At 41.8% G+C, this 13,620-nt stretch overlaps 1 protein-coding gene across 4 annotated transcripts in view; it reads left to right on the top strand.

Annotated features, from left to right (window-relative positions):
• The window catches only part of wif1 (wnt inhibitory factor 1), a 98,103-nt gene that overhangs the window by 58,380 nt on the left and 26,103 nt on the right, over positions 1-13,620 (top strand). For all 4 annotated transcript variants that reach the window (XM_072269337.1, XM_072269338.1, XM_072269336.1 and 1 more), the window contains one exon: positions 10,193-10,301. In XM_072269337.1, the coding sequence (XP_072125438.1) occupies positions 10,193-10,301 (109 nt within the window). The remainder of the gene's footprint in view (positions 1-10,192; positions 10,302-13,620) is intronic.

Raw genomic sequence — 13,620 nt, 5'->3', positions numbered from 1 at the left:
CATCTCCATTCTACAAGGATGGTCCTCTATTCTGAGGCTGTGTCCTCTGGTCTTATATGGCTAGTGTTTTATTCTGGGATGCAATTTAACCCAACCCTGTCATGTAATTTTAATCATTTCTATCTCCTCATCCCAATATTACCTAGACCTAGCTAAAGTTTCACCATACATAAAAAATGCCTTGTTTGTGGCTTATATCCAGTGGAGCTTGAAGGTGGATGTGAATTTTGTCTGTAGCTTGTAAGCTTTGTATTACAGAAAGTGGCTCTTGTTTAAAATGATCTGCTTTGAAGTCTTAATATTTTTATTATGTTCCAATGTGGTATTTTGCATCCTAGTGCTGTGCATGCGAACCAAGATTAAAGCAAAGGGGCCAGGAGATACCACTTTATACCGTACAATATGCATGTGGCAGCCAGCTGTTCCACCTATTAGCAGAAAATAACAGTGATAAACTTCTCAGACTTCTGCCAAACTTAAGAGTTTATTGCCTACAGAAGAAGGTTTGATAGTTATCTTGTGGTCTACATCTGGTTTAACTGAGATTGTACATCATTTGGACACAAACTTGGTGTTTATGTGGCAAATACTGTCGTTGCAGTATGGGGTATCAAAAAAGGAAAAAAAAAACGAGCATCTCTAAAGAGAAAATTAAGTGGCAAAGAATTAAAATTCCACTTAAGCCTGCTACTGTTTATGTAGCAGTCAAACCTTTATAACACTTCAGTTTAATGGAATGAGATACAGTGTTGGATTTTAGAAATAACATATAATAATTTATCACCTAATTTAACACTTGGTAAAATTTCTGTAACTGCAAAGGAATCATTATTTCTTCAATGTGGAGAGAACCTTGACTTAAAGTCAGGAAGACGGGCGACCTTCGTCAAAATAGCTCTGCTGGAAATAAGACGACTGACGGCCAAGTAAAATCGCTGCAAACACACCCATATGCATATTTAAAGGGCATAATGTATTTTTGGAATACGTGGTTGTAAATTTCTTGGTGGGGTTGGTTTTTGGCACTACTCACAAGTATTCAGTGCCATTTGTTTGAAAAATCAATGGTTTTCTCTGCCACCTGCCTCGTCAATGGAGTAAGGATGTTTGCAAAATCTTAGTGTAATTGTAATATGGAAGAATGTTTTAGAAAATTAATGAAACAGTCCAATAACCTCAAAGGTAAAATTCATTAAACATTAACCATATAACCATATAACAATTACAGCATGGAAACTGCACAGAAATCATTGGTAATTTTTTTCTTTTAAATTCTATTTTACTACAGCTACTGAGCATGAAAGTGTTTTGCTGCCAGTCTCGAAATAAATACTGTATTCCGTCTAATGTTTACTTTAGCAGAAGTTACAGAAAATGCTACTTTGGGTTTCCAACATAAAACTCAAAAATTGTTGTTTTTCTAACCTTTATACTCCTTCAGGGTGTGCAGTGTTATAAACCGTTAGTAGTTACACCCTATCACTATTTTTCTTATTTTCTGGTCTGGGTTTTTAATCCTTCCTATCTTTGCTCAAGCAATGCATTAAGCTGCAAGATGCAGGATGTTGCCTGACCTGAGTTTCTCCAGCATTTTGTATGTGTTGCTTTGGATTTCCAGCATCTGCAGACTTTCTTGTGTTGATGATTAAGTTGCAAATGTTTGGAATCATCGATTTCAACAGAAAAAGGCAGTGATCTGTACCTTTACCTATTAATTGGATGTGCACATCACAGAAGGAAGAAATGATCCTGGTTAAGAGGTGGGCAATTATTTTCTGGAACTTCATGTCCACCTACTTCCTGGAAACAAAATAATATTGATGTCTTTTTTATTGTAATAGAATGCAGTTAAATTAATAAGTATTCAATAATGTGTGTTTAATTCTGTAGCATTTGTAAGCATCAAATGGCTGAAGATTTATTGTGAAAATTTTGTTTATCTCCCAGCTAAATACATAATGATGGATTATTTCTTCATATGATCATAATCAGAAAAAAAACGCTGCTTGGCATATTAACAGAAATTCATCCTGAACTTCAAAGCTATCTTCAAGGGCATAAGAACAGAGACTTTTCGATTTGAAAAATGGCCCATTTCAGCTTCATAAGTGCATATTTTTTAAAAGAGTGTATGAAATTATTTTCCAAGGAATATTTTCAGTAATAAGGGCTATATTATTATCTAAATGACTGATGATTGTGCCCTGATGTTCTCTGCATGGAGAAAATTTTAGAATTTAATTTTTCTCATTTGGCTCATTCTGTCTCTCAGAGCAATGCCATCAATTCCACATCTTCACTTATTTCCTTGTAACCAAGTATCTCCTTTCCATCAACTTTAAAGATCAGCTTTATTTGTCACATATACATCGAACCATACAGTGAAATATATTGTTTGCGTCAACGCCCAGCACAATCCGAGGGGGTGCTGCGATGACCTGCAAGTGTTACCACGATTCTGGCACCAACATGAGCAAGCCCACAGCTGACTAACCCTTACTAACCGTACATCTTTGGAAGGTGTGGGAGGAAGCTAGAGCACCTGGAGGAAACCCACTTGGTCAAAGGAAGAAGCATGCAATCATGGGGAGAATCACATGTCACAAGGAGAACTATTCCTGATTCTCCCACCATGTCTTATTAGTAGTAGCAATTAACTTACTAACTGACATGTCTATGGGATGTGGAGGAAAGCCAGGTGATCATAAAGTGAATGTGCAGAAGTCCAGTGTGGGCATCAGAGGTTAGCATTGAACTGGTTGCTGCATCTATAAGGCGGTTGCACTCTCCAGCCCTTCTGCATCTGTTGATGTAGCAGATGCTCTATGTTTGGTTGGACGGTTTGATACGTGTCATGGATCTCAGAAGTTCACCCCCACTATTTTATAAATCTTATGATATAAAGTAGCTGTGAAAGTTAATAGTGATTGTTAATTGATAAACCAGCAATGACAGTCATCATCATAGTCATAGTCAAAGTCATACTTTATTGATCCTGGGGGAAATTGGTTTTCGTTACAGTTGCACCATAAATAATAAATAGGAATAGAACCATAAATAGTTAAATAGTAATATTTAAATTGTGCCAGTAAATTATGAAATAAGTCCAGGACCAGCCTATTGGCTCAGGGTGTCTGACCCTCCAAGGGAGGAGTTGTAAAGTTTGATGGCCACAGGCAGGAATGGCTTCCTATGACGCTCTGTGTTGCATCTCGGTGGAATGAGTCTCTGGCTGAATGTGCTCCTGTGCCCACCCAGTACATTATGTAGTGGATGGGAAACATTGACCAAGATAGCATGCAACTTGGACAACATCCTCTTTTCAGATACCACCGTGAGAGAGTCCAGTTCCATCCCCACAACATCACTGGCCTTACAAATGAGCTTGTTGATTTTGTTGGTGTCTGCTACCCTCAGCCTGCTGCCCCAGCACACAACGGCAAACATGATAGCACTGGCCACCACAGATTCATAGAACATCCTCAGCATCGTCCAGCAGATGTTAAAGGACCTCAGTCTCCTCAGGAAATAAAGACAGATCTGTCCCTTCTTAAAGACAGCCTCAGTGTTCTTTGACCAGTCCAGTTTATTGTCAATTTGTATCCCCAGGTATTCGTAATCCTCCACCATGTCCACACTGACCCCCTGGATGGAAACAGGGGTCACCGGTACCTTTGCTTTCCTCAGGTCTACCATCAGCTCCTTAGCCTTTATGTGTCGTGTCGTATGATGTGGACAATCATGGTCTTCCATCTGTCTTTAATTTGAGAAGTTCTAAAGCAAACTTTTGCTTGCCCGTCCCTTGATATAACTCATGAATGTCATGCACTGTTGACTGTGCTTCTTCTTCATCACTTTTTCCCATCACTGCAAGATGTTCAAGCTTCTCATTCCTCAGCATGTCCCAGAAACTCCAGTTGTCGTTCTCCAATTGATGATACCAGCTCTCTTCTTATTCCGACTTTTTGCAACACTTCTTCATTTGTTACTCTGTTCCTCCACAATATGTTCATGATTCTTCTCAAACTTGGAAATGTGGTTCTCAAAAACCACCTTTCTGCAGCTTTCAGACTTTCCTCATTTTGCTTTGATATTGTCCAGCATTCACATTCGTATGCTAGTGTGGAATGGACATAGCACTGCAACACTCTGAGTTTCAACGCTATAGAAATTATGTTATTCTTTAGTATCTTGCTCAAATGCTCGAAGTGCTGCAATTACTTTTACGCTGCTTTTCCTGATCACTTTCTCCATTCATGTTTTGATATAGTCATACCTGAGGTCGAGAGACATTTGGAGAGAAGGAGGGATTCATGGGGTGTATGGGATAGGCAGTGAGGTTGATGAGGTGCAGGATCAGTGATCACAAATAAAGCTCATGCTGAGGTACAGGATCTGTTATGATTCTAATTGGGGAAAGAGAGCTAAGGAGTCATATGGCTTACTTCTCTGTAGAGCATATGAACATAAGGAGATATCAGAGACCAATCACTGGCAGGATCAAGAACACAGTGAGATATCCCATGAATTTATTATATGTTGTGATGTTTTCATACCAAGTCCTCTGCTTACCTTCTTTGCTGTGAGCTCATTGTGTTTGCTCCCTTTGCAGTTCTTGAAGATGAGCTGATTCTTAAAGTGTTTTATCATGAAATGGGAATCACCCTCATGTTGCCCTTGTCGGAGTTACCATTCTGATGTTGTTTTCCAAGTTGGATCCACGTGACCATATAGCCCAGCCCCGAAGCTTCCACCCGCAATCTTTCCTTGAGACCCACTGGCTTCCCACCCTGTGCTGAAACAGACAGGCTCTCAGAACCTGATTGTACGGGTCTTCACATCACAGGAAAGCATTCTTTTTCAAACATAGTATTTTAATTACTGATGGAAAGTAGTCAAAAAAGGTGTGCCAAAGGTGAATAAATATGTAATTATAAAAATTTATCCCTGATGTTTCTTCCATCATACTTGCCTCCATGTGTGGGAAACTGATCCTAAATTCATGTGATTTCAAGAGAGCTGGTGTCTATAATCTCTGTCTCATGTAATGATGTCTTAGGTCACATCCATATTTTTCTTGCACCCTGTGAGTCATATGATAATCTGTCAGTTTGTTTGATTTTTACTGCAATCTGCTACACTGTCCCTGTTGGACCATGGTATCTGTTTCTATAAAATGCCTGCACCCCACCCCCCACTGGCTCACTGATTTCACACCAGCCTCCTTCTCAGTCCATCCATACCACTCTCTCACTCTCCTATTCTATTCTTGCTTTCTCAACTGCCCAAAGATCCTGAGTTCAGACCCTATCATGGCAAACTGAAAAATGTTTAGTCAGCCCTTGACTTCAGTCTGATACTGGAGTGAAGGTCAGTAGTCAAGCATAGATTGGGGAAATGGCCAGTAGCTGCTGACTGCCCACTGCCCTCTTCTTCCCAAACACATTAAACAGAAAAGATTGTGCCATTATGCTGACAGGATAGGGTTTCCTTTTCTGCACCTGCTCCCACAACCTCGCCAATATTGCTTTCTTCCTTCACACATTCTTTCCTTCTGTATGATAATATTCTTGTGTCTGTCTTTGCTTCCTTGATGCTTCCAATGGCTGCTTTCCCTGGCCTGTGAATCATCTAGAGCAGTAGGCAGTGTTCTCCCCAAGTTATGTGGATGCACGGCTGCGCAGTAACTGAAACGCTCCATGCACATAGCCCTTCTTGTCACGCAGATGGAATTTCCTTTTATATAATGGTAATATGAAGTGCCACACGGTTTTCAGGTCGTGTAAAAATATCCTGCTGACGGCAATGATTGGTCCACGCAGCTGTTTAAAGAAGAATTTGAGGGAATGTTGATAGTCACACTACTGATGGAGTGAGAGACAAGCCACAATTCCATTGAATTAAAATTATCTTCCCTCAGTGACCACCTGGTGGAAGTATTGAGAGTAAAGATGGAGTTCAAGTTTTCTGTTGGCAAAAAGTGTGGGAATTGAAGGAATATGATGGTACTTCAGTAACGATTTTGGGTGGGTGTTAAGGGGCTGCGCCCAACACAATTTCTGTGTTTGTTTTTAGGGAAACAGAGAAGTGCTTCCAAGAAGTAAGGAGGGCTAAAAGAAGCTATGTAGTTTCCCCAGCAGACAAGATGAAGGAGAACCCTAAAGGATTTTACAAATATGTTAAGAGCTGAAGGACTGCAAGGGACAAAACTGGACCTCTGGATGATCAGAATTGTAATCTATGCATGAAGCCAAAAGAGATGGGGACATCTTAAATGGATTTTTTGCAATAGTGTTTACCCAGGAGATTGGCACAAAGTCTCACAGAAGGGAGGCAAAGCATTAGTGAGGACATGGACCCTATACAGATCGCAGAGGAGGATCAGCTATTGTGTCTGCTGTCTTGAGGCAAATTTGAGTGGATAAATCCGCAGGGCTTGACAAAGTGTTCCCACAGACCCTGTGGGAAGCAAGTGCAGAAATTGCTGGTGCCCGAGCAGAGATATTTAAATCATCCTTAGCATCAGGTAAGGTACTGGAGGATCGGAGGGTAATGTGGTTAACCAGATCTGCAAACTTGTGGATGTCACCAAGATTTGGGGTGTGGTGGATAGTGAGGAAGCTTGCAGCGGGATCTAGACCATCTGGAAAAGTGGGCTGTAAAATGGTAGATGGAATTTAATGCAGACAAGTGCTAGGTGCTGCACTTTGGTAGGACCAACTAGGGTAGGCCTTACACAGTGAGCTGTAGAGCACTGAGGAGTGAAAAGTATTCTGGGAATTCAGGTCCATAATTCATTGAAAGTGGCATCACAGGTAGATGTCATAAAGAAAGCTTTTGGCACATCGGCCTTCATATATCAATGTATTGAGTACAGGAGATAGGATGTTATGTTGAAGCTGTATAAGACATTAGTGGAGTCTAATCTGGAGTATTGTTTGTGATTTTGGTTACCTACCTACAGGAAAGATGTCAATAAGATTGAAAGATTAGATAGAAAATATACAAGGATGTTGCCAGGACTAGAGGACTTGAGTTATAGGGAAAGATTTAATAGGTTAGGAGTTTATTCTTTGGAATGTAGAAGATTGAGGGGAGATTTGCTAGAGGTAAACAAAATTATGAGGGGTATAGATAGAGTAAATGCAAGCAGGCTTTTTCCACTGAGATTGGGTGGGAACACAACTAGAGGTCATGGGTTAAGGGTGAAAGGTGAAAAGTTTAAGGGGAACATGAGGGGAAATGTCTTCATTCAGAGGGTCGTGAGAGTGTGGAACAAGCTGCCAGCACAACTGTGCACACAAGCTCAATTTTGTTGCTTAAGAGAGTGTTGGATTAGTACATGGGTGGCAGAGGTATGGAAGGCTATGGCTTGGGTGCAGGCTGATGGGAGTAGTCAGTTTAAATGGTTTGGCATGGATTAAATGGGTTTAAAGGCCTGTTTCTGTGCTGTAGTTTTCTATCACTCTATGACTGTATGACCTGCTCACGTCCAGAATTAATCATTCTCATCGTGGGGCGTACAAAGTAAGTAAACGCTTTGCAAAATATTTTTATTTTTCTCTGTGAATGAAAGTGCAGTCTTCCAGTTGGCCAGTATGTGGCAGCACAGAACAATTCAGTTTTTTTTCATATCAAGCAATAGCTTTAATTAATATTAAGTGATTAGATCAAAAGTCACACCTCTTCCATAGCTGGTAATGCAGGTGTGTGCTAACATCCTTTCATGTTTCTTTTTAAAAAAGTCAATCTAATTTAACAAGTTTGAAATGCATATTGAAATTAAATGTTGCAGTTTTTGTTAACATTGACACAAACATCGTAGATTGTAATAAACCTTTAATATGGTATTGTTAATTTTAAAATATTATTCAACCCAACACTTGCTTTAGTATTTCACAACATATTCCTTTGATTAAGAATTTAATATTTCAATTTCCAAACACAAATGATCTGATCTGTGAGGTCTGCACACTCTGCCTCTGGTCAGCAAATGTCTCATATCCAGTTTTCATTGCTAACGCTGGGCTTCTCTGTGCTTTCAATGAAGAGACAAGTTCCCATTCTCTTCCTGGGTGCTGTTCCATCATTCGGATAGGATGTGCTCGTGAGCCGCTGGAGTCGTTACAACTTTTTCCCAAAGAGACTTTGAAAAAAATCCCTTGAAGTGTTCTCTTTTTCCTTCTGGTGATCTCTTGCCAGAGTGGAACTCTGAATGGAGCATGTGTTTTATGGAGTGGGGTGTAGGACGTGTGCATCACATGTCCCGTCCATGAGAGCGTGTGACCAGAGTCTTGCTTACCTGTGAGGGGCCACTGATGTTGATGTGTTTATCATACATGTACGTAGATTCGGCGGATTTTGCAGAGACAGTGTTGATGCCTATCCAGTGCGTTGAGCTGCTTGCTTTGGGTACAGTATCACAAGTATGGTATGCCTAATACTATATCTACAGTATAAGGGATCATAGAACATGGAAGCAGGTCCTTTGAGGTAATTGGATCATGGCAACCAAGACACCCACTAAACTGGTCCCATTTACTTGAGTCTGTCCAGATCACTCTAAACCAGGGTTTCCCAACCTTTTTTATGCCATGGACCCTTACCATTAACTGAGGGGTCTGTGGACTCCAGATTGGGGACCCCTGCTCTAAACCTTTCCTCCCCATGCATCTGTCCTTGTGTATTTTCATTGTTAATGTATCTGCCTCAAATACGTCCTCTGATAGCTCATTCCTTATATGGAATACCCCCAGGTGAAAAATTTGCCCCTTAGGTTCCTGTTAAATCTTCCCCTCTCACCCTAAGTTATGCCCCAGCCCTGGTGAAAAGCCTCTGTGCATTGACCTCATCTATGCCTCTCATGACTTAATACAACTCAATAACATCACCCTCTTCTCCTACACTCCAGTCAATAAAGTCCTCTCTCCATGACCCATTCACTGGAGCCCTGGCCACATCTTTGTATATCTCCTCCACACGTTTCCCAACTCAGCAACAGCTCACCAAGGCAAAACTGAACACAATGTTCCAATCAACACACATCAAAGTTGCTGGTGAACACAGCAGGCCAGGCAGCATCTCTAGAAAGAGGTACAGTCGACGTTTCAGGCCGAGACCCTTCGTCAGGACTAACTGAAGAAAGAGCTAGTAAGAGATTTAAAAGGGGGAGGGGGAGATCCAAAATGAAATTACAGATGGGGAACAGTGAGAGATGGTTTCATTAAACTCCCGTCGAAGAGAAGCTTTAAACTTCTTCAGTGTAGGCGTCACCGGAAGAGGCATCGCAGTAGTGAATTTAAAAACGCAAACACGAGGAATTCTGCAGATGCTGGAAATTCAAGCAACACACATCAAAGTTGCTGGTGAACGCAGCAGGCCAGGCAGCATCTCTAGAAAGAGGTACAGTCGACGTTCCAATATTGTCTCACCAATGTCTTGTACAATTGCAACATAACATCTCAACTCCCTGCTCAGTGCCCTGACTGATGAAGATCAGCATGCCAAAAGCCACCTTTACCACCCTGTCCAGCTGAGATGCCATTTTCAGCAGAGCATGTACTTGTACAGTATCCCTAGGTCCCTCTGTTCTATGACTCTGCCCAGGGCCCTACCATTCATAGTCATAGTCATACTTTATTGATCCTGGGGGAAATTGGTTGGGAAATTCATTGGGAAGTCCTACCCTCATGTGTCTTCTCAAAATGCAGCATAGAGAATGGATTTTGATAAGCTGATTATTTGTAGAGGTTGATATAGTCTACACACATAAGAGTTCTGGTAAGAGTTACACAACAGCAATTAGGGGTGAGACACAGCTAATTTTCCCTCCTTTTTAGCAGTAATATTACACGCGCTGAGATGAATAAGTTTAGCACAGTTTGGTGTTTCAAGCTCATACAGTACTCAGTCAAGCAGTATCGGTCTCTCAATGGATCCTCTGTTCTGTAAGGTCCAAGCATGTGCATAATCACAAAACTGCATCTATTTGAAGAAACACGTGGCATTCATAACCTGAAATATGACAAACATTTTTAGTTATTTCAACGTTCTCAGTTCTAGTTCTTTTTCAGATTTGAAAATTATTGCCAAGCTTTCCAGCAATGCTTTGGAAAAAGTTATCTTGTGGAAGTGCACAAAAGGAAATTAAAAACTGGGAAACTAATGTAATCTTTGCAACTGCCCCTTACAGGCTGTGTATTTTTATGAATTCCAATCTCTTCGGTCACTGGATAAAGATGTGATGGGAGATCCTACAGTGAACATTCCATTGCGAGCAACCATCTCACACAAGGCCACAGGTTAGTAAATCTAATGTCCCTAACTTCCTTTCCATGTTAGCTATTTTGTTTTTAAATGCCTGCGCTTTTGAGCTACCACCTGCCTACCATAAAGAAAAGTAAAATTTTGAGACAGCTTTTATCACTCTCTGCCTCTCTGCCTCTCTCTTCCATCTGGCTCTTTGAGCCACACCACCTAGCAGCCCACCTATTTAACCCTGGCCTAATCAGGGGACAATTTACAATGACCAGTTGACCTACTTTGGTCAGTGGTCTGTGGGAGAAAACCTGATCACCCGGAGGAAACCCACGTGGTCACAGGGAGAATACAAAGATCAGCTGTTAATACCACTGACAGTGACACAAAAAGCTGAACACTTCTAAATAAGTGAATAACAAACATGGTTCTTGTCCTGCCAAGTATCTGAGTGGGGCTTACTAAACACTTCCTGGTCCGTAATTTACAATGAATATGATTCCCATAACAGCTGAACATCACTGGCCCCAGCTGAGGAAAGGAATAAATAGAGTAGCTCTTGATGCTCAAATATTGATCACGGTATAAGTCAGGTCAGGACAGGCCTGGTCTCTGATGCCCCACTGTGGCAGCACCCTGTCACATTCATTTACAAGGAGATGGACAAAGCCACGAAGGACTGCTATGGGGAAAGAAGTTTTGTTTCAGCGTTTTGCCATCAAGCAAAGCATTGAGGCTTAGCACTTCCTTAAAAGATGGCTGCATTTTTTTTTTTGGTACAAGTTTTTAAAATACACTTTTTAAAGAAATACCAGTGAGATTCAGCATTAGTAGGACAATTTATTCTAATGCATTTTCTTTGCTTATTGATGAAATTAAATCCCAATCAATTTAGACAGACCTTTTTAAAGCACCCAGTAATGAAGTTACTTCAGTAATATTGGTGGATATGTATTATTTCTGGCAAAATCACTTTTATAATTAGCTCAGTTTATTGGGGTGACATGAATCCATGTAAGTATGTGGGTTGGGGCAGGGTAACAACAGTTTAGTTAACAGCAATACACAAACCCACTGACTCCCACATTACCTCAATTACACCTTTTCCTACCATTTCACTTCCAAGGATACAATTCTCTTTTCTCAGTTCCTCAACCATTGCTCTTGTGAGGAGGCTCGCCTGCAGCTCTTCTATTTCCCACACACCTGCCCCCTCTTCATCCCCACCTCCCTCCTACCCAGGCATGGTAGAAAGAGAAGTCCCCCACTCCTCAATGCTAGCCCATGAACTTATGCATCCCAAGTATCATTTCCACAACTTCCCTCGTCTCCTGCAGGAACCAATCACCAGGAACATCTGCCCCTCCCAACTCTGCTTTCCGTAGAGGTCACTCTCCCCATGAATCACCTATCCACTCGCCCTTCCCCATCAATCCCCCTCCAGGCGCAACCATGCTAGTGTCACATTTGCCCCCAGACCACCACCCCGTTCACTGTGTTAAGTGCTCTAAATAGTCCTTCCCAGTGAGGCAGTCCTTCACGCATGAATATATATCAGTGTCATTTATAACATCTGGTATTCCCATTGCGGCCCTGCTCTACATCGGTGAAACCTGGTGCAGACTGGTGGGCCGCTTTGTCGAGCACTTTTGCTCCATCCTCTGTGACAGCCAGGATCTCCCAAAGGCCAGCCATTTTAATTTCACTCCCTATTCTCACACTGACCTGTCTCTCCGTGGCCTCCTCTACAGCAAAGTTGAGGCTAGACCCAGATTAGAGGAACAGGACCTCGTATTCCACCTTGGTGGTCTTCAGCTCTACAGCATGAACATTGATATCTATTAACTAAGGTAGCCTCTCCTTCTTTCCCCCATTTTTTTTCATTATCACACCAGCCCCCCAATCATCCATTCTATTTCTATTTTCCCTCCCCTACCATCTCACTCTCCCCGTCACTCACCTATTCCTCCCTCACCTCCTTCCCCTTATTCCACGGTCCACTGTTCCCTCCAATCAGATTCCTTCTTTTTCTGCCCCCTTTCACTTCCACTTATCACTTCAAAGCTTCTTGAATTATTCCTACTCTCCTCCTTCCCATGCGTCTCTCACCAAACCCTCCCCCAACATGTCTGCCATCTCTTGCTCTACCCCTTCCACCCAGCTTTTTATACTGGCCTATAGTCTTTTCAGTCCTGACAGGTTCTCAGCCCAAAACTTTGACTATCTATTTCCCTCCACAGGCTCTACCTGACCCTCTGAGTTCCACCAACTCTTGTGCATTGCTCTAGATTTCCAGAGCCTACCCTTCAAACCTTTGAGCCTGTTCCAACATTCAGTCTCATGTAGTTAACCATTCAAATTCAATACCCTATTCCAGCTTTCTTTCCATCCCTGATCCATCTAGCCCTATGAACAGCATCTAACTCCTCCTGAAATCTGCTGGAGGAACTCAGCAGGCTGAGCAGCATCTGTGGGAGAAAAAGAGTCAGGTGAAAATCTTGCATCAGGTCTGAATAAGTACCTGAAACCTCTTTTAGAATTCATTTAGTTAATGGCATGGAGGCCCTTTAGCAAGGTTGCTGAAGTGATAATGGTAATGTAATCAACTGCCTAAACTTTATGAGATCATGACTTTAGAACAGCTTGACTGGCCCACTGGTGGGAGGATTTGAAATAGTTTACTTTGTGCCTGATTTCAAAGTTTAAAGCACATCAGATTATGTAGAATATCCTGTCCTCCCCTTCATAAGGCATACTTCCATTCTGATTTTGTGGGTTCTGTAGCAGGTAATTGAGGTTAAAAGTGGTAACCACAGACATTACCACGCCTTGGCTGGATAGTTTGGAAGGTGGTGCGCTCCTTCCACTGCTCTCACATGTGGATGGGTCCGAATGCTCCTGATTCATGGACCTGAACTTCTGAATGCCATCTCAAATACTCCTTCTCCACCTTGAGTGGTCATGAGACAGGAATTCCCAATAGTAATTGGGGATATTGCATTGTCTTCACTAACTCATTTTCATGAACCTCTTTTGAACCCTCTGGCATTGGAGAGGGTTCAAAGGAGGTTCATGAAAATGAGTTAGTGAAGACAATGCAATATCCCCAATTAGAAGTAGGCCATTCAACCCATTGAGTCTGCTCCAATATTCAATCATGGGCCGATCCAATTCTTCCAGTCATCCCCACTCCCCTGCCTTCACCCCATACACTTTGAAGCCTATTGAATGTTGAAAGGCACAGACAGGGTGGATGTGGAGAGGATGTTTTCTCCAGTGGGGGCTATAGGACCAGAGGGCATAATCTCAGAATAGAGGGGAATCTATTTAGAATGGAGATGAGGAGGGATTTCTTTAGCCAGA

The sequence above is a fragment of the Mobula birostris genome, chromosome 9 (assembly GCF_030028105.1).
Source record: "Mobula birostris isolate sMobBir1 chromosome 9, sMobBir1.hap1, whole genome shotgun sequence".
Taxonomy (NCBI): Eukaryota; Metazoa; Chordata; class Chondrichthyes; order Myliobatiformes; family Myliobatidae; genus Mobula; species Mobula birostris.
The sequence above is the reverse complement of the archived record's forward strand: the minus strand, read 5'-3'. Positions and strand labels throughout refer to the sequence as shown.